The sequence below is a fragment of the Cryptomeria japonica genome, chromosome 3 (assembly GCF_030272615.1).
Source record: "Cryptomeria japonica chromosome 3, Sugi_1.0, whole genome shotgun sequence".
NCBI lineage: Eukaryota > Viridiplantae > Streptophyta > Pinopsida > Cupressales > Cupressaceae > Cryptomeria > Cryptomeria japonica.
Genome location: NC_081407.1, coordinates 859,174,352 through 859,196,799, shown reverse-complemented (window position 1 = coordinate 859,196,799; position 22,448 = coordinate 859,174,352). Strand labels below are relative to the sequence as shown.

The following is a 22,448-nucleotide window of genomic DNA, read 5'->3' as shown; positions in this document are numbered from 1 at the left end:
AAGGAGATGAATGAAGGAATTCATGTAGATGTCGATGAGCTGGCTGAGAGAGTGAAAGTTATATTCTTTGGAACATTCGGATCACCTCCAGAGAAGCAGTTGGAAGACATACATGCATTCATGGTACTTGCCAGCAAGACTAAGGATTTTGGACCAGGATGGGAGACAACTTTTGCCTCTGCCTTAGACAAATTGAGCTTCTTGGAAGAATAGTTGAAGAACTTGCCTGATGCTCCAATAACTGAAGTTGAGTTCATGACATCCAAATTCGTTGAATTTGCAAGAAAAGAAAAGGATAAGGGCAACAAGATTCTAGAAGAAAGTTTGTTATGATCCTATGCGGCATCAATTTTCCTAGTGGAGGATTTTCCTCGTATTTTGTGCCAAATGGATGTCACATTCCCATTGGTTGATATTTAATATTTTGCAATAATTAGGTATTTTGGTTGTTACAAACCCTAATTAGGGTTTAGGTGGCAAAATTTGGGCCCTCGATTCTATTTTAATCTTGGCCATTCATTGTAATTGAGAGCTCTATATAAGCTCAACTTATTTCATTTGTAAGGATCGACTAGAAGAGTTTTGAAGAATTGTTGCTTGATGCTCCAAAAATTGATAAAATCATTGAAGTGTTGGTGACTTATTGAGTTTTGAAGCATTTGCTTGTTTCTTCATCCATTTATGAGAGTTAATATTGAAAAGAAAAAAAAAATTAGAATAGAATTTGCTTTTAGTATTTTAGATAAGTGAAAGATGCATGTGCATGATTAAGAGTGAAGCTTGTTTGAAAGATCCCTGATGGATCCCTTCGCTGATCTGCTTTAGTTTTTTTAATTATTTTAATTGAATTTCCTGTTTATTACTATAATCTTCCAGAAATAGATAGAAGTTGCAAAAGGTTGAGTTCTTTTTATGTTTTGATAGTTTTTCAGCTAGTAATAATTGAAGAACAAGTACATGAAAAGAGTATTGGAAATAAATGTTCATACACAGCCAAATCAGAATCGTACCAAGCAGATTTCTGATTATTTAAATCAAATAATTATCCAGATAGTGATTCCAAACAATTCCAGGAAGATTACAATAAGCAATGAGTCCAACCTGGATGAAGAGTGAATACTATAATCAAGAAGGAGGCTGCGGCAAATGTCCAAAGCTCTTACATAGCTCCACGTGGGAAGAGAAATGGTTGCAAAGTATGGTCGTACGACTGTTAGGTGACACCAAGCTGGAAATCCCAATCTCCACGCTGAACCCTAACTCTGTCCACTGAATCCTCCAGAAAAGATGTCGTACCAACTCTAAGGCACTGGAAACTGAATGCAAGAACCAAATAACCACTATGTTGGGGGCTACGTTCCAGACAGGCAAGACCCTGGGGTTTTCGTCCCAGATGCTGAATCGCTCTCCAGAGCAAATTCTCCAAATCAAAGATGAAAATGTGTAAAAGATGGATGATAATTAGGTTACCATCTCCTTATAACTCCTCCCCTCTAGCTCAAACCCTAAAAGTGCGCTTAGGCTTATAAAGTCTTATTTCTCGTTTTTAATCGCAAGTATAGAGAAAACGCCACTTTTTTAATATAAAAGAATTCCGTTCATCAAAAGGGTCCCTGACAAATGGGAAACATAAAACTCAAGACTTTTCCAACGAGCTATAACACATGGGCATATGCATCCAGATGAAGCCAAAAACCCCTTATTACTCCAAAATGGCTATAAACATAGCCTTATTTAATTAATTAAACGCTAACTTAGGAAATATTTAAATATATTAAAAATATAACCCAAATAGCTCCTGAAGACTCAAATGATTCCAAAAGCCTGAAACGGAACTTGCCACCTGTTTGTGACTGAAGTCGGAAATCATGGATCCACTGGCAATCTTATCCCTAAAATCTAGGGATGCTCCTAGAAACTAGGAAACATACCCAAATCTTCTGAAACTGAAACCAAGGAATAGTCTCATGGAAACCCAACCTTGGATACTGTCATAACCTCCTAAATAGTAGGAATAGCCTCCACAAATGTAGGAACTGCCTCCTAAAATTAAGGAACTGCTCCAAACTGGTCTACTACCGCCATAACACCAAATCCCAAACATTGAATATCCTCACTGAGTCTCTATCCACCACTGTCCGCCTACAAGACTCCAATGATAGGCCAACTCCTCCGTCTCTGATGTCCACTCTAGAAAGGGGACATGACATCGTTATCCATACTACAAACACCTTGCTGATGGTAAAGTGCCCTACATAGTCAACTGGAATTATCAGCCAAGGCTTAACTTCAGTTGCTATTCATCATTGATACACCTTCAACTTGAAGGTGTCTATGTTCGTGATAGTGATTTGAAAATCACCCAGCTTGCCTTAGAAGATTGCACTAGCCTTGTAGAGATGTTCATAAGATGTCAAAGCAAAGCTTAGTTGAGCTCACTTGAAATCGTCCATTATCTTCCATTCCCAGTTTTAGCATAGCATTCCTAAACCTTACTCCTTTTTCACTTTTCTCATATCAAAGATCAATAGAAATAGAGGAGAACAACATTGCAATATCAATCGAAGACCATCAGACCATTAAGCTTGAATTGAAAAAAACAATAATGTAAGTCCCCTCGTAGGTACACCAAATCACATCATACCATTGAAGCTATCCAACACGTCAAGACTTGACATCGAGAACCTTGGAGTCATCTCAAGTGATCCTTTTTTTGCTAATCTTTAGCATTTGAGAAGTCTTTATTCAAGGGAGGATAGACTATTCAATACTTTATTCTGTGTTCGATTGTGCATGAAAACACCATCAACAGGTAGAGGATCTCTTGGGCACCCTATCGAGTCACCTTATCCTAGCTTCCCTGTGATTATGATTGAATTTCCCTAATAAATTAGATATCTTATGATTAAGTTTATGTTTCTAATCCTAGTAGGAAAGTTTCTTGGAATTGTGTATTTAGGACAAAAACTAGGGCATTTAAAAAAAGGGAAATTACAATAGAACTAACTTACAATGTCTCATGGATTTGCATTCCTCATAATGTTTCTACTGGCAATGGCTGAATAGATATAGAATGATCTTTGGCGTTGGGAGTCGCCAACTTATCCTCTCTAGTTGTCAATATGCAAACACCTTTGCCTCAAGCTGCTTCGAATAGGTCAATAAGCTCTAGGAATGTATGGATCAATATCAGAAAAAACTACGCACTCCAGGTAATTGCATGCCTCCTGCGAACTAAGAGATATGCCGTCTATCCTGTGCTCAAAGATATCCCATCAACTATGAAAGCTGCGATAGAGTGGAAAGCCTTGTAGAATAGTTTGTCCGAAGGAAGAAGATCATGTGATTATCTTCCAGAAGTATTATTATTTTTGCTGCACTAGTAATAATGTACCCTGTGGTATTCTTTTCCTCAAATATTGCTACCACAATAGCTGCTGCTACCAGATAACATAAATCACCAAAATATATACTTTCCAGTGATCTGACTTTGTGCTGCTTTATTATTTGAAACTCCTATTGCCTGATTAAAATAAATAAATATTGATCCTTTGCCATTATTACTGCTTACAACATAAGGTAAACAAAAATAATATTATACCACCCTTAATAGACTTGAGCAAAGTGAAATTGCGATAAGCCCCCAAAATAAGAATTATTCCACAACAGATAATATTTTTGACACTACCAATATTCAGAGCCATGATTTATTAAAACACCAACCTTAATAAAATCCTCTCAAATATGAATTGGGCTCCACTCTAGCAACTTAATTAATCCTCAGATAAGTGGCTCATATTATATGCAATACAGGATAGAATATGAATTCGGCTAATAAAACTTACCAATGATATTATTGCTCAAATATTTAGCTATCCAGAATATGAAATATCCTTTTCCTTTATTTTTGAATCAAACCCTAAACTGTTGCAAATTTGTCTCCAATAGAGACTACACAAATTTGGCTCAGCTGTGAACTCTGTCGTGAATCCACTCCCAGGAAGAGTCAGGTTTTCGTCCAACCCTTTTGCCAACTGTTGAAGGTTTTTGTCTCCAGAAATCATAAACCATTTCATCAAATCCAAGCATGCTTTCCTTCCTCCATCCAGCCTCCTTATAAAGAACTCCAAGAAGCATCTAGAATATTAGGCCAACTTGGCCGACTTAAATGTTAATCATATTTAATAAAGTGACAAATAATAATATTTTATTATTATTTAATTAAACTAATTAATATTAAGTTATCTTTTGAATAATCTTTTATTTTTTTGACAACTTCAATAAAAATCAATTTAATTAATTGTCACTTAAAAATTGTGAACATTACAAAGCAAGGCAACCACTACACCAAAAGCTTGGACTGATGGTGAATGGTGCCCACCAGCATTAAGAGTGGGATTTTTGTCCTACCGGAGTGCCAACACAGGTCAGCTCCGTTGTGGACACGTGGTTGCTTGATTGTGGGTGGGTCCTAGCCCTGGGTACATACTCAATGGGAGTCTGCACCATCGTAACATTTAGGCTGGGGCATCACAACCCACCACGCTCCGCAGGGCTCGACCTCAAGACCTTGGCTTTGATACCAAGCAAGGCAACCACCACATCAAAATCCCAGACTGATGGTGAATGGCGCCCACCGACGTTAAGAGTGGGGTTTTCGTCCCACTAGAGTGCCAACACAGGTCAGCCCCCTCGTGAACACGTGGCTGCCTGATCGTGGGTGGGTTCCAGCCCTCGGTACACGCCCAATGAGAATCTGCACCACTGCAACATTTAGGTTGGGACATCACACTAGACCTCTCTATTTAAAAAGTGGCACCATTTTTACATTGTGATGCTGTTATTCACCATAAGTTTCCATTACTTCAACTCAAAACTTGCCTTTTCTTGATTTGTCATATCTCAAGAGACGAAGTGACCTGTTTTCTAAATTCCCCTTTTGTTGTTTTTGATGTAAATTTTTTAACCATGGAATACAATGGTGTTCATATTTTTAAAATTAAGTCACCTAAAAAGTGATTGAGATGAGCCACACCCTGCATTCCTTTTCTTTTCAAACATTTTTTTTAACACAATACTATCTACTGATATATGTTTGCTTCATCCTAGGAAAATAAATCAACCATTTATTCTCTTTCTAAATTTCAAGCCACAGAACACATCCTCATCATTTTGCAACAGTAGGTCCCTTTTGTTAAAAAAATCATTACATGCTTGATGACTTACAATAATCTTTTTTGTCTGGTGTTCTTCCACAAGGCTTTGTGCATCTGGTAACATCCAATGTACACTGCAGGCTGTGAATCTGTGCAGTAACCATTGTTGCGAACAAGCTAATATCCATTTTGTATTATTTTAAGAGTAGATGTTGACACACTCTATGCTTTCTGACTTGGCTAAAGCTACCAAGTGACTTGACAAGATAACTCTGGAAGCCTGCTGTCAAAAAGATTTTAATATAATCTATCAAATATTTATTTATGAAGGACATATAACCGTTGAAGAAGGCCTATGATATTTCACTTTGCTTAATCCAACTGTTTTACATATAGTTAAGGGTCAAAAACTATAGAAATGCTCCATTTACCTCCCAGAAATCTGATTGCATATATTCCATGAATTGACCTCTTGTTTTGTAATTAATTCTAGTGTAACTGATGTGTTTCAGGTTCTAATCTAAAGAGGGTGTGGCATACAAAAGCTTCCGTTGGACAGTCATTGTTTGGTAATGTGACAAGCAATCGTAAAAAGGAGTATCTTTAATTCTTTTGAAAAATTAATTGTTGAATTATGAGCTAGGTTAGTCAAGTGTGATTTCATGGGTTTCCTATGTATTATTCATCTCCATGCGGTTTTAAATTTGGTTGTTTATGTACATTTTATGTGAGGCCCAAAAGACTTTTATTCCTCAACAATATTCCCAGTTTAGAATTGGGTTATCATTATATGAGTAATTCAGAACTTGAAAGAGCCATGAAGAAATTTGGAAGCAAATGTGGGAAAATTTCCAAACTTTACAGGTGCCTATTGCTTACTTGATTTAGCTTTCTTTACCTTCATGCTGTAGTTTTACTATGCATGCATTGCAGCTTGAAACACTATCCTGCATTTAACATCTAATTTACTTGAATGTGGGTCAACAAACTCTTCACTTTTATAGGTAGAATTAATACAATATCTTGTCTGTTGGAATGCTTGACATTATTATTTCTTTTTTGCAAAGCATGCATCTTATACTTATGCAGATGAGACTCATTACATTGCAGTAAATGAACAAAAGTTTCTTTGGCAAACACGTTTGTATGAAAAATTCAATTGTGAATGGGTCCAATTCATTAGTAACTATTGAGTTTTTGGTTCAATCTACTTTGGAATTGTTGGTTGAGAGATTAGTTATTATGGTTCTCATTATTCTACTCGGGAAATATGTAAAGTAACATACGTTTCTTTTGTTCATTTGTTAATGGTGGCATTCATGAAAACGCAGCATTGGGAAGAGTGTCAGAGGCATTCCATTGGTACAGTGAATTCTTTGATCAAGATGGACTTCATTGCAGTAGAAGTTAGATGGTCTCTATAGATTGCACCAAATAGATATATTCAAAATGCTAAGTGTAAATTTGTATGTAGTTTTTCTTTTTAAAGCATGCACCCTTTAACATATTATAAGCGCTGAATAAATTTTACTTTTTCCTCTGTCTGTAGTGGGTGCTTGAAATTTCTGATAAGCCTGGTCAGGAGGAACCGGAACCAGCATTTAAGGTAAACGTTATTTGGAACCTATGTTTTAACAAGTTATGTTGTGCGATTTCTATTTCTTTACACTAGTAAACATTCTTTATGTTAGATCTCTTGTTGAATTTCCGCTATAAAATTTGGAGAGTCACACCTCACCTTTGTGGGTTGATGAATCACTATATCATTGAAACTTGAAAGCATTGGAAGTGCTCCACATTGAAGTGGTTTGTTTTTAGATGCTCTGTATATGTGAAATTCAAAGGTCCTTTTTTAATACTAAGTTGTTGGTTCTGGTTCAGAACCTGGTTTGCATTTGCAGATTTAGCTTGTGGATTGAGCTTTTTTTTGAGGTTGGGTTCCTTTGTATGAAAGCATATAAAAATGATAAATATATATATTTGTCCTCTAAAAACAAAAATATTAGAGCCAATATTCATATTCCCCAATTTTTTTATTATATAGAAATATTTACAAGCCTTGTACAATATCAATGAAGTCAATATATAATATAATAATAAAATTATAAATAAAGTTAATATTGATATAGAATATTAATAAATATTAAATATTAATACATAATATTAATTTTACAAAATATTTAATATACTAATAGAATTATAAATAAGTACTATAAACGTTAGGTTAATAAATATCAATATATTATTAATTTTAAACATTATTTAACATTAAATATTAGGGACTTTAATAAAATGTAGTTTGCCACCTAAATATTCAAGTAGAGTGTAATGTCCCCTTTATCAAATAGGATTTAATAATATTTATAGTAATATTAAAATAAAAAAAATTAAAATAAAAGATAATATAATTAAAATTTAATTAAGTTTAATGAATGGTCAAAAGACATGAAATGAAGAATTATGACTCCCTCAAACATGAGATATAAAAGGCTGAAGAGTTCACTTGAAAGGGTATATGGGGAAAGGAAGAGAGAATGGAGCACAGATGAAACAAGGAAGGATTAAAAGAAGGAGAAAGGAATGCGAAAAAACTAAGGTTGTGACTCTTTCAAAGGGCAGGAATTGTGAAAGTTGCGACTCTTGCAAAGGGTAGACATGATGAAGAGGTGTGTCTTCTCCCTCACATTGGAAGATATAAAGGGGAGAATGTTTCATTTGAGGAGGACATCTAAGGGAGATCAATTCGGAAAATAACATATTATTCTCAAAAGGCAGCAATGGCGGGTTGTGGCTCAATTCTCATGAAAGGTGGTGACCCTTTCAGCAATAAAGTATATAAGAGAAATCATTCCAAGCATTCAAGGATCACTTATCATTCATCATCCATGAATCCACAAAGGCTCTAGGTTTGAAATTCGTCGAACCTATAAAAAATAAAAAAAATTCGTAGAAGTTCGTCTAAAATTTCATACGACAGAATGGTTAGCATTTTTTAGGGCATATTCACTAGCGTTTAGATGCATTTCGCGTAGATTTGAAGGTCACAATCTCTGCTGATTACTCCCCGCACAACAACGTATCTCTGTTTTGAGGGTTTTTGCTCATTTTGGTCGTTGCCTGTTTGTGCCATAGCTTGCCATTGAAGCTCTGTGTTCGTGCTTCCTCGGTGTGAAACCCGACCCCGTGTGCTGTTGTTTGCCCCACAGTGCCGCTGTTAAAGCTCTCGATTTCAACTAAAATTTAGGTTTGTTTTTTACGTTTTTTGTTTTGTCTCGAAGGTAAGATTTCTTTTTAAATGTATGTTATTTTAATTTATTTATTGATATTAAATATAGATTAGAGTTTTCATATTGAATTTATGTTATTTTAATTTATTAATATTAAATAGATTTAGATTTATTTACTATTTATCATTGTTATTTATATTAAATAATTTATATAATTTTTTTGTATATATATTAAATAAAAATATTGCATATATTTAAAAATAATAATAATTTATATAAGGCAAAATTTTATAGTTGTCGAACTCGAACTCAAATTCGAACGCGGTGACATAGCTTTTAAGTATGCCATCTCAAGATGCAACTCTCGTGGGCTGAGAGGCAATTTCCCTTAATTGTCCTTCTAGAAGAGCGAAGTAGTTTCTAAGGCCTTCCATGAACATAATTTTGATGCATCTACACACTAGGAGAACAAAATCACAAGATCTAAGTTGATGAATGAGGTGACTTCCTTTGCTCCCCTATAGGAGTGAAATCCTCTTCCATTGCTCCCTTTTAGGAGCGAATTTCCCTTCCTTTGCCCTTGCATAGGAGCGAAGTTGATTTTAAAGCCTTCCTTGAGGATAGTTTGACACATTCATACACATAGAGGGCAAAATACCAAGACATGAATTCATAAGACCAAGCTAAGGGTGAATTTGAGTGACTTCCTTTGCTCTTCTCCAGGAGCGAAATTTGCTTCCATTGCTCCTCCTTAGGAGCGAATTTGACTTCTATTGCCCCATCCTTGGAGCGAAGTCATCTCCAAGATATTTGGTGAAGATGATTTAATGATTTTTGCACATGAGGATTAAAAATTCAAGGGATGAGTTGATGGAGTGGAGAGAGGATGAAAATTTGGCTGTGTGAGAAATAATTTCCATTGGTTTCCTTTAGGAATGAAATGTGGTTCCATTGCTCTCTGGTTGGAGCGAATTTCTTTTCCTTTGCTCCTTTATGAGAGCAAAATGACTTCCCAGGCAATCTTTAATGGTAATTTGATAAAGTTTTTGCACATGGAGAATAAAGACATTGAGCCATGATTGGTAAAAGAAAGACAAATTGATGAAATAGGGCTAAGAGTAGATTGGAAGGTGATTTGAACTTAAGTTCCTTTGCTCCTCCTTAGGAGTGAAAATCACTTCCTTTGCTTCATCATGGGAGTCAAAATCACTTCCATTGCTCATCCATAGGAGCAAATTTATTCTTTTGCCATGCAAGGAACTTGGTTGCACTTTATTAAGAGGAAAGTTGCATATTCCAAGTTTTGCTAAGTGTTGGACAACTTCCTTTGCTCTCTGATAGGAGTGAATTGCACTTCCATTGCTCCCTGATAGGAGCGAAATTCCCTTCCTTTGCTCCTTAGAAGCGACCTCCCTTATAGATGCACCTATCAGACCTGCAACACATAAAATTGGAGATCATGTCAAATTAAGAGATTATGAAGGTTATATATCATGTATGTTTGATGCCATATTTGTTTCGTTTTGCAGATGTGAGAGGATGATGGTGCAAATTGCAAAGCAGCACCTTGAAAGAATAAGAGGAGGAGGATTGCAAGATCCACACCACCATGCAACTTCAAGGGGGAAACTCCATTGGCAAACACAAGGGTATCAAGGAAGGTGACTACACGGGAAGCATTCACTTATACAAGAACATGATTCACACATCATCCAAGGATGTGGATGAAAGAATCAATAACATGAAAGGAATCACAAAGAAAGAATGTCAAAGGAGTGAAGAAGTAGTTATGACATCAAGGGTTCATTCCAAGACAATATCAAGATTCAAAACTAAGAGGGAGTCAACATATACACCCTGCACCTTCATGGCTTTCAGTATTGATGATATCCAAGAAGATAGTTTTAGAAGAGTTAATCAAAGTTAGAAGATCATCTTGAACAACATGATATAATTCGTAAACGCCTTCATCATCATCACTGTTGAGCAAGTGACTACCGTTGAGTATCAAGGGATATTGCTTGTGATGAGATATGATGTCTACAAGTGCAAGTTGAGGTGGCATCCTAGTCACTATTCCATCAATCTGAAGGTTCCACATTAGCATGTCCAAATGCAATGTATGTCCAAATGCAATGTACTTGACTCATCCATGGAGGCACAAACTCCAATGCACCTACACCCACCTATTGGTTCACCTTTAGTATTGAACCTAAATGTAATTTTCTCATTGGCTAGAGGGGTTGTCTTAACAAACCCTAATTAGGGTTTTGTTGTGACGTATTCACACATCGCCCCATTGCAAATGGGGACCCCTACTTTTTGCTTTCTGGGGTTTGTTTTTCTAGGGTTTTTAGGGTTTTGTCTGTTAGCCTTTGCTTTTCGAGTGTCGCCAGGGGGATCACTAGGATGGCAGGCTCTGCTTGAGCCAAGATTGAGTCTTTGGGGCCCCCGAATTAGGGTTTCTTTGAGAGTCCTCTTTAGGGCCTGGTTTTGCTCTTGTTGCTAATTGTGTCTTGCTTGGTGAGTGAGTGTCATTCTTGAAGGTCCGAGCTAGGTCAAGTTGGTGAGTGATGAAGTCTGGAATGCCCTGATCCTGAAATTTGGCTGTCTGGAATGTCCTGATCTTGAAATTTGACTGTCTGGAAAACTGAAGAATCCTCCAAAAACTAGATTTTGCAATATAACTCCTGGAGGTCCGAAACCACTCTCAAACATCCTGACAGTATATATGGAATATAACTTAAAAGTATAAGTGACTTATACTTAAATGTTATATTCCATAAATGATTCTTGACGGAGAGGCTAAAATTTAGAATTTCGCTCTTGACCCTTCCAAAGGGTCCAGAGCGAAAATTCACCAAGGACTCAGGATCTCACCTAAGTCAAAGAGTGGTCGAGCAAATTTGCAAGGATATGGAAGGAAATGGATCTAGGATCAAGTTTAAGACAAAGTCAAGTCAGTTTGAAGGTGAATTGAGCCTAGAATAGGAATTTCGCTCCTGACCCTTCCAGAGGGTCCAAAGCAAAATTCTTGAAAACACTAATTTCTCCCTTAGCCAAAGTCAGGACCAAGATGGAGATGCATGAGGAAGTATCTATGTTTGCCTCCCAAAGAGGATGAGAGTTTGAAAAATCAAGAATCAAGGTCAAAACATGATTTTCGCTCCCGACCCTTCCAAAGGGTCCAGAGCAAAAATCCTTATAACTCTTGTTTTCTTCCTTATTTTGCCTAGGTGTTGACATGATGCAGGATGAATGGGTATGTTCTTGCCTTGAGAGGGAGTTGGATGTTTTGGATGATCAAGATTTTGCCTAAGAGATGAATTTCGCTCCTGACCCTTCCAAATGGTCCAGAGTGAAATTCACTATAAACCTCATGTGCTACCTTGAATGGGCTTAAAAATTGGTTCCCCACGTGGAAAACGATCTATATTTGCCTCCAGGAGAAAATTGAAGTTTGAAAAATGAACAATCAAGCCTAAAAAATGATTTTCGCTCCTGACCCTTCCAAAGGGTCCAGAGCGAAAATCTTCTTAGGCCTCATTTCCTCCCTAGTTTGACCAAATTTTGATTTGCAAGGCGTCTTGAAAGGAAGGATGGACATCTTTTGCCAGTTGAAATGTTTGAAAGCGTCAGAGAAATGAAAAATCAAGCTCAAAACATGATTTTCGCTCTTGACCCTTCTAAAGGGTCCAGAGCGAAAATCTTCATGGACCTCATTGTCTTCCTTGTTAGGCCAAGTTCTTAGTGTCCAAGGCATGATGGAGGAGGGATAGACATATTCTTGCCTTGAGAAATGATGGAAAGCAATAAAAGATGAAATATCAAGCCTAGAATGAGATTTTTGCTCCTGACCCTTCCAAAGGGTCTAGAGCGAAAATCTACCTAAGAAGCATTTCCTTCCTTGTTTGACCCAATTTTAATGTCCAAGGCATGTTGAAAGAGAGAATGGGCATATTGAAATCTTTAAGGATGTTTGAAAGAGTTAAGGAATGAGTGTTTTAGCCAAGGAAGGAAATTTCGCTCCCGACCCTTCCAAAGGGTCCAGAGCGAAATTCCTTACAAGCCTATATTTTTAACCTTGCTTGAGCTTAAAACCTTGTTCCTAGGGCGAAGAGAGATGAGATTTTACCTTGCAATAAAGATTGGGTTTGAAAGAATGATGATTTTGGTCTAAAAAGGGAAATTCACTCCTGACCCTTCCAGAGGGTCCAGGGCGAAATTGTGCAAAACCTATCTTTTCCCTTAGTTTCATGCCAAATCTAGTGTGGATCATGATTAAAGAAGGCCTTAGGAATGACTCCAAATTGCCAATGATTATCAAGATTGAAGGAATTGAGCCCAAATGATGAAAATCACTCCTGACCCTTCCAGAGGGTCCAGAGCGAAATTCTTAAAATCACTTATCTTCCTTGCACATCAAGTCAAGCTTTTGGTTTTTATGGCTTAGGGAAGGATGGAGCAAAGTTTCCTTGACCTTGGAGGTGAGTTGAATGGTAGAATTTGTCCTAAAACGTGATTTTCGCTCCTGACCCTTCTAAGGGGTCCAAAGCAAAAATCCTATAAACCATCTTTTCTTCCAAAATTTGAGTAAAGTCAAACTTGGACAAGGGTTAGAGAAGTCATTTGGATTGCCTTAAGAGGACTCTTGATCACCAAGAATGCAAATTTTGAGCCAGATCAGGAATTTCGCTCCTGACCCTTTCAAAGGGTCCAGAGCGAAATTCCTAGGATCACCCTTTTTCCCTTGCAAATCAAGTCAAGTTTTTGGTTTTTATGGCCTAGATAGGAGTGAGGCGATGTGTCCTTGGTCTTGGAGGTGAATTGGAGTTGAAAGAATGAGGAAATAAGCCTAAAATAAGATTTTCGCTCCTGACCCTTCCAAAGGGTATAGAGCAAAAATCCTAAAAACTATCTTATCCTCCAAATTTTGTGCTAAGTCAGGCCTAGACTAGGGTGAGAGAAGCTATTTGGAATGCCTTGGAAAGATGTTTGACCTTCAAAAGTGTGAATTTTGAGCTAAAATGAGAATTTTGCTCCTGACCCTTTGAAAGGGTCCAAAGCGAAATTCTGGATAGGTCCTGTCCCTAGCTAGGTTTTTGAGCGAATTCTCCTTTTTGGGCCTTGTGAAGATCAAACCAATGTTGCCAAGTTGAGGAGTGGATTCAATATGAGGGAGTCCAGATGAAGTGAAGTGAAGTGAAGGAAGTGAAATTGAGTGTGAATAAGCAAGCAAAAAATGAATTTCGCTCTTGACTCTTCCAAAGGGTCCAGAGCGAAATTCTTCAAATCAACTATTTTTCCTTTGTATGTGGCCAAGCCTTCCAAAGGGTCTAGAGTGAAATTCAGAGTGAAATTCTTCAAATCAACTATTTTTCCTTTGTATGTGGCCAAGAATTTGATTCTTAGGGCATGGTTGAGGATGGAAGGATGTTATTTAGCCTTGCAAGATAGATTGGGGTGAAGAAGATGAAGGATCAAGCTTAAAACTTGAATTTCGCTCCTAACCCTTCCAAAGGGTCCAGGGTGAAATTCACAAAATGTCCTTTTTCCTTCAAGATTGAGCTAAGCCAAGACGATGATCAAGGCAAATTGGACCTAAAGATGGCCATAGGCATGTGTTTCAATAGGTTTTGAGTCCAAGAGGTAAGGATTTTGAGCTAAAGAGTGGATTTCGCTCCTGACCCTTCCAAAGGGTCCAGAGCGAAATTCCCAAAATCACCTAGTTTGCCCATGAGGAAGGTCAGGTTGTAGATTCCTAGCCTTTGGTGAGGAGAAGGATAGCGTATGCTTGCCTTGGAAGGCATTTTGGAGTAGAGACATTATGGAATTTGTCCAAAAATGCAAAATTCACTCCTGACCCTTCCAGAGGGTCCAGGGTGAAATCCTTTGAAACTGCTATTTTTTCACCTTGTTGGGGCAAGGCGAGGAGCTAATTGTGAGGTAATGTTGAAAAGAGGTCTAAGTTGGCCAGGAATGCATATTTCGCTCCTGACCCTTCCAGAGGGTCCAGGGCGAAATTTTTATAGGGCCTGTCCTTGGGGAGAATCTTGAGCAAGCTTCATTTTAATATCTTTTGTTGATGATTTAAGGTGTAAAATACTATGTTGAAATAAATTTATTATGTGTCCTTAATCATCTTTTGGTTTGTCTTGCAGATGAAAGAAGGCCAGGCCAGATCAAGGACGACCTCCTCCAGTCCAGCATCATCAAGGACGACCTCTTCCAATCCAGCATTTTAAGGAAAGATACACCATCCATCCTGCACATCAAAGACAAAGGAGGTTAAAGCAAGGGTTCGTTGAAGAAGCAGACAATTTCAGGAGAGTTAATTAAAGTTAGCTTCTCAGCATCATCAAATTGAGCATCTACCAAGTTACAAGTGTCAGACAAGGTGGCATCCCAGTCATCACTTCTCCAGTCGGATTGGTCCACCTCAGCGTGTCCAAATTCAATGTACTCGACTCATCAAAGATGGCACTAACTTCAATGTCCCTACCTCGGTTATCCATTGGTCGAATATTCCAGAGAAGACGTGTCCAAATAATGCAATTATTTCATTGGCCAGAATTGAGTTGGTTGTAACAAACCCTAATTAGGGTTTTCATTGTAAAATCTCGGCCATTGATCTCAGATTGATCTGAGCCATTGAATTGTATTGAGAGCGCTATATAAGCCCTGGCTCCTCATTTGTAAAGGCTAATAGTTAGTCAATAGTTGATAGTAGGTGAATAGTTAGAAATAGTGAATAGTCAGCTGATAGAATAGCAATTAAGTAAATTAGGAGGACAAGGCAAGAAATTGTTGCCAGTGATTGTAAACAAACTCCATTTTCATTGAAGTTATGGTGAAGTGTGTTTTTTCGTTGCAATATGCATGGTCTCTTGTTGAATCTTCATTTTAGATGATAGATAATTAAATTGAATGAAAGAAGTTGTTGAATGCACCTGTGTGGAATCCATCTAGTCCATACCACTAGCCTCTTACTGATTGTAAGTGCACCCTGCGTGGTCAACTGGCATAAAATGAGCTTAATCTTAAGTCGTTACATGTCTATTGTTCATGCATTATTTTGAATGGTGATCAGTGTCTGATGGTGTATGATTTGAACGTATTGGAAGCATCCCTTAGAAGATCGCACTGAGTTGATGTCGGATTGTTCAAGCCTGATGGTGAGACTCAGCCCAGTAGGACTCCACCTAGTTGTTTATCCATCTTCTCGCATTCTAGGTAGTAGAGTAGACTTCGTGAACCCTGCATCTTTCGCCATTTGTTTGTCTTCCAGTTAGTAAATAGGACTTGTGATTCCAGCAAATTAGACGTTCAAGTCATCGAGTGTAAGTCCCCTTGTGATTCCAGCAAAATCACATCATACCACGAAGAGCTTATCCACGAGTAGAGATCGTACATAACAGAACCTTGGAGTTGCCTCGACTGATCCTTCGGCGATATCTTCAGTACTCGGGAAACTTTACTCAAGAGAGGATAAGGTACCTTTAGGTATTTTATTCTGTGTTTGGTCGTGTACAAAAAACACATCAACAGGTTTCTATCTTGTAATCTTGGCTGTTGATTGTGGATCAATCCAGGCCATTCATTGTAAAATGAGCTCTCTATATAAAGCTCAAGCTCTTCATTTGTAAAGGTTAATAGAGAATAGTTAATAGTTAAAAATCAATAGTGAATAGTTGACAGATATTAGATAGCAAGCAATTAGAATAGATTAGGAGGAGGAATTGTTGTTAAGACTTGTAAATAGAGATACTCTTTTCATTGAAGTTATGGTGAAATATGTCATTTTAACAAGTCACATGGTTTTTGCTTCTCATTTGCTTTCATGTTGATTAGATTGAATGGAGGAAATTGTTCAATGCATTTGCGTGGAATCCATTTAGTGCATACCACTAGCCTCTTGTTGATTGTAAGTGTGCCTTGCATGGTCAACTGGAAATGTATAAGCTTAACTTCAATTGTTATACATCCATTTTTTATGCATTAACTTGAATGGTAATCAATGTTCGATGATAATGATTTGAACATCTTTGAATTGCACCTTATAAGATTGCACTGAGCTTGTGTCAAACTGTTCAGTTTGATGGTGAGACCTTGCCTAGCAGGATTCCATCGAATCATTCACTCTTCTCTTACATTCTTAGGAGTAGCGTAGACTTCCTAAACCTTATGCCTTTTGCCCTTTTTTTTAATTCTCCAATCAAATAGATAGAATCTAATTTCCAATAATTCAAGCATTTATGTATAATGTAAAACCCCTTGAAGAGACAACAATCGCAATGACCAATTGTGCTCATCCACACGACGTGACCCGACATTGAGGAACCTTGGAGTTATTGTTACCTATTTTTCGCTCCTGGCTGAAAAATAGGTTGAGATGCTAGCATGAACAAAAGAAAGCTAGTGTATACTAATTCTCTATTTTTGTGTTTTAAAGATGGTGTTTCTAAGTACTTCTATTCTGTAACAACAAAGAGAGAAACATCTCATTGCAAAAGAAAAGTATTTTATTCATATTCAAAATTGCGTCCCACACAAAGAGCCGTGGGACTAGCTACGTGCATTCAGTGCAGAAAGGAAATATACATATATGTATGCACAAGTACAAGGGAAAAAATAAGGAAAGGCATGTCAAGAATGGAACCAGTCATTGCCTGAATGACTGGAACAGTTGAGGTACGCTCGTCGTCGCCTTTGTCTTGCTGCTTCCCCCTGGTCCGTTGATGTTTTCCTTCTGATATCTGCAAAAAGGTTGAAACAAACAATGTGTTAGAACATTTTGTTCTAAGCAATAGCTAGCTGCATTTCTGACATATGTACTAATGCACGCATATATATATATATGATCCCTACGTACATCAAATGCATATAGCTCGCATCACAAAGGAATCTCGAAAGGCAAAAAATCAGATCAAAGGAAGGTCACCATACATATGCATTTTTTGCTAACAGGTTGTTTCATGTGCAGGAAAAGGAAAAAGGACAGCTTGCTGGTCATAAAGTTCACTAAGATGAGTGGAGATGAATGCGGCTCCCACAAGGGTTGAGCCCAGCTCATGTGGGGAATGGCAAGGTTTCATACAAATGATCAACAAGACAACATCTTATGCATCAAGCCTAAAAGATTTTTATGATAAGCTGGAAAAGGCGTGATTGATCAGACATTTCAACAAATTCAAGACAGCTGCGTCCTTGGAAATAATATGCAGATTTTAAGAGAATAATGTTTAAATGGCAGCTACAGTTTTCATAAAATACATATCTTAATGCACAACATTAAATGACAGATGACAAAGGGAGAGTTTTTAATGTTGTTTTTCACCATTTTCAGTCCAAACAGTCATTCAGAAATGCACAACAAAATGCCAAGTTGCTATTGTTGGAAGTATCACAATAAAGACTATATAAAAGGGTGAGATTATGACAAAATTCTCTGCAATTCCTGGAATAAGGTAGTGGAAAGTATGGTATGAAATAGGAGGTTGAAATTAAGTACTAAGAAGTTAAGTTTGGGTTAAAAAAAAAAAAAAACAAGAACAGTTCTGAAGGTTTTTCTGTCATCTAATTTTGGATACAAGCAAGACTTTGAATACTTATTTGCAAGGCATAGTGGAGTTGGAACAGGCCAAGGGATACATGAGACGATAATGTGTATATTGTGTGTTACATCAAGGCTGTCACGGCGCATTGTCATCATGCTGACACGCATTGGATGGTGTGAAGTTATATTTCCATGGCTTTGTGCCTGGAGAGCACACCGGAATTCTCTAATGAAAGAGAGAGGAAAGGTAGAACTCAGCTGCAGGCAACTAATTAAGTGAAACCAGCAGTGGCAGCTTTATGGTGAGAATGAAACGGTTAATTTCATTGAATTTTATTGTCATCACTGTGAAACAGGTTCCAAGCTGAGTAAGGATGCTAAGCAATTTCTACATGCAATTGCTAATACTTGCGGACAAGGATCATCGTTCTCCCTTCCTGCAGTTTGTTGGAATGGGATTTAAAGACTTTGAAGCCTCAGGTTTATGCAATAATGAGGTTGACTATATTGACTGTGGAATATCAGAAGTATGATCCTGTTTAGAATGATGATAACAAACTGCTGTCTAGTTTACTTCAAATGTTTCAGAAAATGGTTGAGGAATTTCATAAATCATCCTGAGATTCGGACTATGGGAAACATAGATATAAGTTGACATCTTGCAATATTAAATCTAATGCTGCATTAAGCAGCCATGATCATATTCGGACAGACAGATCATTGGCTAGTATTTCCAAGGCTCTGGAATTCCTCTCGAAGGCATCTGCCCGATGTGCACAGTAAGAATGGGACTCTTTTTTTTTGCAACAAATGCTATGAAGTGCAGAAAATTTTAAACTGCAAGAAGAGATTGAAGGACTTCATCAAAAAACTTCAGAAATGTGACCAATTACATACAGATTTGTTGTGACATTCCTGGAAGTCTCACATTTCTTTTCAGAGGCACTGGCTATCTAGTGGAGATTTTTAGACCAAAGATAAGGCTTAAAGGTGCAAATAAAGCAGCAGATATTGACCAATCAGAATTAACTCAAAACCAATTTTCAGTTATGAGGGCTGGAGAAAGGAAAGCAAAGGATAAACAACCTTTCATGTTTAGCAAGGTTTCAACCATGCAGTCTGTTCGCAAGTCTGAAGTAACTATATGAAGATGACAGACTTTAAAGGATCATGGAAGGTTAATGATTTATTCTTCAAAGAGATAATGAGAATCTATGGTCCACCAAAAAAGCAATAATATGGACAGGAATATGAAGTTTTGTAGCTACTCTTGGAAGACTCTTCCAAAAAAGTTGAATACATAGTTGCCATTCAGTCCTACAATACCCCCACAAAACAAGGATTTCCAAGAATCGAAACAGTTTTGACTACATAAAAATGGTTTGGAATTTCCCAAAGATTGTTTCTATGTAAATGTTCAATCTACTACGTATGAGGAGAAATATAAAGCCTGGTTCCCTTCAAGTTTTGTGTTTAGAAGATCTGGACTGATGCCAGTGGCTCATACAATAAGAGCTTCAAAGGTGTTGCATGCTCTTGACAACTTTAAAACATGTATTGCAGAATGGAACTTCTTTGATGGAGGCACTCCAAATTTTGAGAGCACAGGTCAAGTTAATTCATCCCTGGAAGTCAGTACATGGGTCACAGCGAAAGATATACTTGGACAGAACAAGAAAGGAAAGAGTTATCTGGCACAGAAGATGATTTTCGTATGTCAGGACTAAATGCTAGTAAGGACGAACATGAATACCTGTGAAGAATAACAGATGCATTTTTTTTTATGTTTATCTATTTTCTTCAAAGTTTTTCGAAAAACACAGAGAGAAAAGCCATGCATACTTCAAAAAAAAAAAAAAAAAGCATTTTTCCTTCCAGAATCGATAAGGGATAGCGAACTTGTGCAGAATAACAGATGCAAGGTGGAAGGATCGCGCCCAGCAAGGAAGCCGAGCTTCGAACACCCAGAAAGTACTCAGAAACGCAAGAGATTTTCACAGCGGCTCCATAAAATGAGCCCGAAACTAGCAAAAACGCAAACAAAGAGCAGGCCGTAAGCAAAAAAGGAGGCCCAGCAGTCATTTCGGCACCCAGAACAGAGAAGAAACCGACATTTTTCTTCTTTCCACGCCCAGCTCAAACCCTAGCGGCGCCCAAAAGGATGCAGGGCCAGTTTCCAAAATTGTCGAAAGACAAAAGTGAAGAGGCAAATGGAGAATTTAGGGTTATGTTTCCCTTAAAATGTCTTCACAAAAAAAAAAAAAAAATCATTTTTTATTCCCTTCTTTCCTATGCCACGCATTATGCATGGAGGCCACATAGTAAGGTTCGCATATGCTTCTAAGTGATTTTAATCACTTTAACACTTTGTAAATCTTTTGCTTCTTAAGTGATCTTATATCACTTAGTTCCCCCCCCCCCCCCCCCCTTGCAAATTGCTTAGCAAGTTTTTTCATTTAAAACTCAAAATACGCCCTCAAGAAAATGTAACCAAATGTTGCTTTTAAAGTTTCTCTTTTTTATTATTATTTATCATTACCTGGCCAAACATAAGTTTGATTTTATTTTTATTTTATATTTAAAAAATAATAAAATATAATAAATTTTTTTTATTTATTAAAGTGTAAATCAACACTTTTATTAAATATATTTTTTATTACATTCTATTATTTAATAAATAAAAATAATAAAATTGTGTTATTAAAGTGATTTATTTATTTTGTCACTTTAAATAAAACGATTCTATTATTTTTATATTATTAAGACCTTTAAATATAAATGAAAAATAAAGTCAAACAAATGTCTGACCAGATAATAATAAATTTTTAAAAAAAAATCACTTTATTAGATATTTTGTTTGGAGATCAGGCAGGGATATTTTTTGCATTTATGAGGGCTTGCAGGCCTGTCAGAGACTTTTCAGGGTCATTTATGAGGTTTTATGGTTGCAGAATGGATGACTTAGCCTTTTGGCTCAGGTTTATCCCTTTTGAGATATTTTTGAGGCCCAAAAAGTAGGTTTTTTGAGTTTGCTCGACCTAAAATGAGGAGGTGGAGTCTTCTTGATAACTTTGGAGAAAGACATATATACTGGGAACCTTCATTTTTGTAAGGGTTCTGATTCATTCATCTTGGAGCAGATTGTAATTTTTTAGTTCTCTCTGCAGGAAGGGATGTCTTTGTAACACATTTTCAGGAGTTATAAAGCTTGGTGATACCTGTTTGGCAAGGATAATAGCTTGGTTTGCTGCTCTACTTCTCATCTTTCTCTGTTACTGCATCTTCAGGGTTAGTCAGTTCTTTGGTGGTTGGCTTTTGCCCCCCTTAAAATTTACATTTCCTTTTGATGCCTTATGCAGAAACATATATACTACTTGCAGGTCATAAGCTGTGTTTTAATGATTAATAGTCTTAGGTTGTGAAAAAGATTTTTCCCTCTTAGGACTGTGATTATCCGGCCTGCTTATGAAGCATTGATGCAAGGGTCATGGGTTGTTGGTTAGTGTAAAAAAGGGTTTATTATCACTGTTGTACTGTGTGTCCTTTGCTTAGTTAGATTTCAAAAATACCATCTGGTGCAATCACCTTAGATTCAAATTTTAGTTTTACATTTTCTCCTCCTTACTCTTTTCCCTGAAGAAATTGTTAGTTTAGGTGCAGAATCTGAAAAGAACCAGCTTACTCTGGAGGTTCACTCCATTTTTTAGGCAACCCACAGGCCTAGGAGGGTTCCCATGTGTCACAAGCCTGCTGAGTTGATAGCTTAGCAAACAAGGGTGCAGGTTCAAGTGATAACAGTTATCTCAAGTGATCCTTACGCGAATCTTCAGCATTTGAGAGACTTTGATCAAGAGAGGATAAGATACTTCTGGGTATTTTATTCTGTGTTTGCATGTGCACAAAAAACACATCAACACTTCCCTTGCAATCTTGTTGTTTAGACCTGAAATGGACGGATTTGAGCCAAGAAATGAAAAAAAAAGCTCATCTTTTGCTGTTTTAACATGCCTAGACAGACCCAAGAATTTGTTCCCAGAACTTGGGAGTTCGAGTTGACTCAGAGAGTCCGAGGGCAAGACTTAGACAAGTACTCAGTAGGACTCGTTTGGTCTTGTCTTGTGTGTCTGTGGCAAGTTGACCTGCCTAGCTGAAATATACCACCCCCAAATCTGCTGTTGCAAATTCTGAATTTTTGAAGTTGTTTTGTTTTTTTGTGTTTTTCCTGATTTTTTTGTGTTTTCAATGTTTTCTGACTTTTTTTTTGGTTTTGATGTGTTTGTTTTTTCTCTTTTCGCTTGAGATTGCAGATGATATGAAATGCAAATAAAGAAAATAACTGCTGGAAATAAGAGGAACAAGAAATCAATACAACAAACGACCAATAGATGAATTTCTTATTGGCAAAAGGCTGATTACATACCCATGGCAGTATATATAGTTCTGATTTTTGCGTCTGAGCTGCAATTTAGAGCTGCAGTTCTGATTTTTGAAGTCTGATCTGAATTTTAG

At 37.2% G+C, this 22,448-nt stretch overlaps 1 protein-coding gene across 2 annotated transcripts in view; it reads left to right on the top strand.

Moving 5' to 3' along the window:
• LOC131066678 (carboxypeptidase SOL1) overlaps nucleotides 1-22,448 on the top strand; it is a 232,369-nt gene that overhangs the window by 26,121 nt on the left and 183,800 nt on the right. For both annotated transcript variants that reach the window (XM_058001505.2, XM_058001503.2), the window contains exons 2-5: nucleotides 5,669-5,753; nucleotides 5,925-6,020; nucleotides 6,488-6,518; nucleotides 6,706-6,762. In XM_058001505.2, coding sequence (XP_057857488.1) covers nucleotides 5,669-5,753; nucleotides 5,925-6,020; nucleotides 6,488-6,518; nucleotides 6,706-6,762 — 269 coding nt within the window. The remainder of the gene's footprint in view (nucleotides 1-5,668; nucleotides 5,754-5,924; nucleotides 6,021-6,487; nucleotides 6,519-6,705; nucleotides 6,763-22,448) is intronic.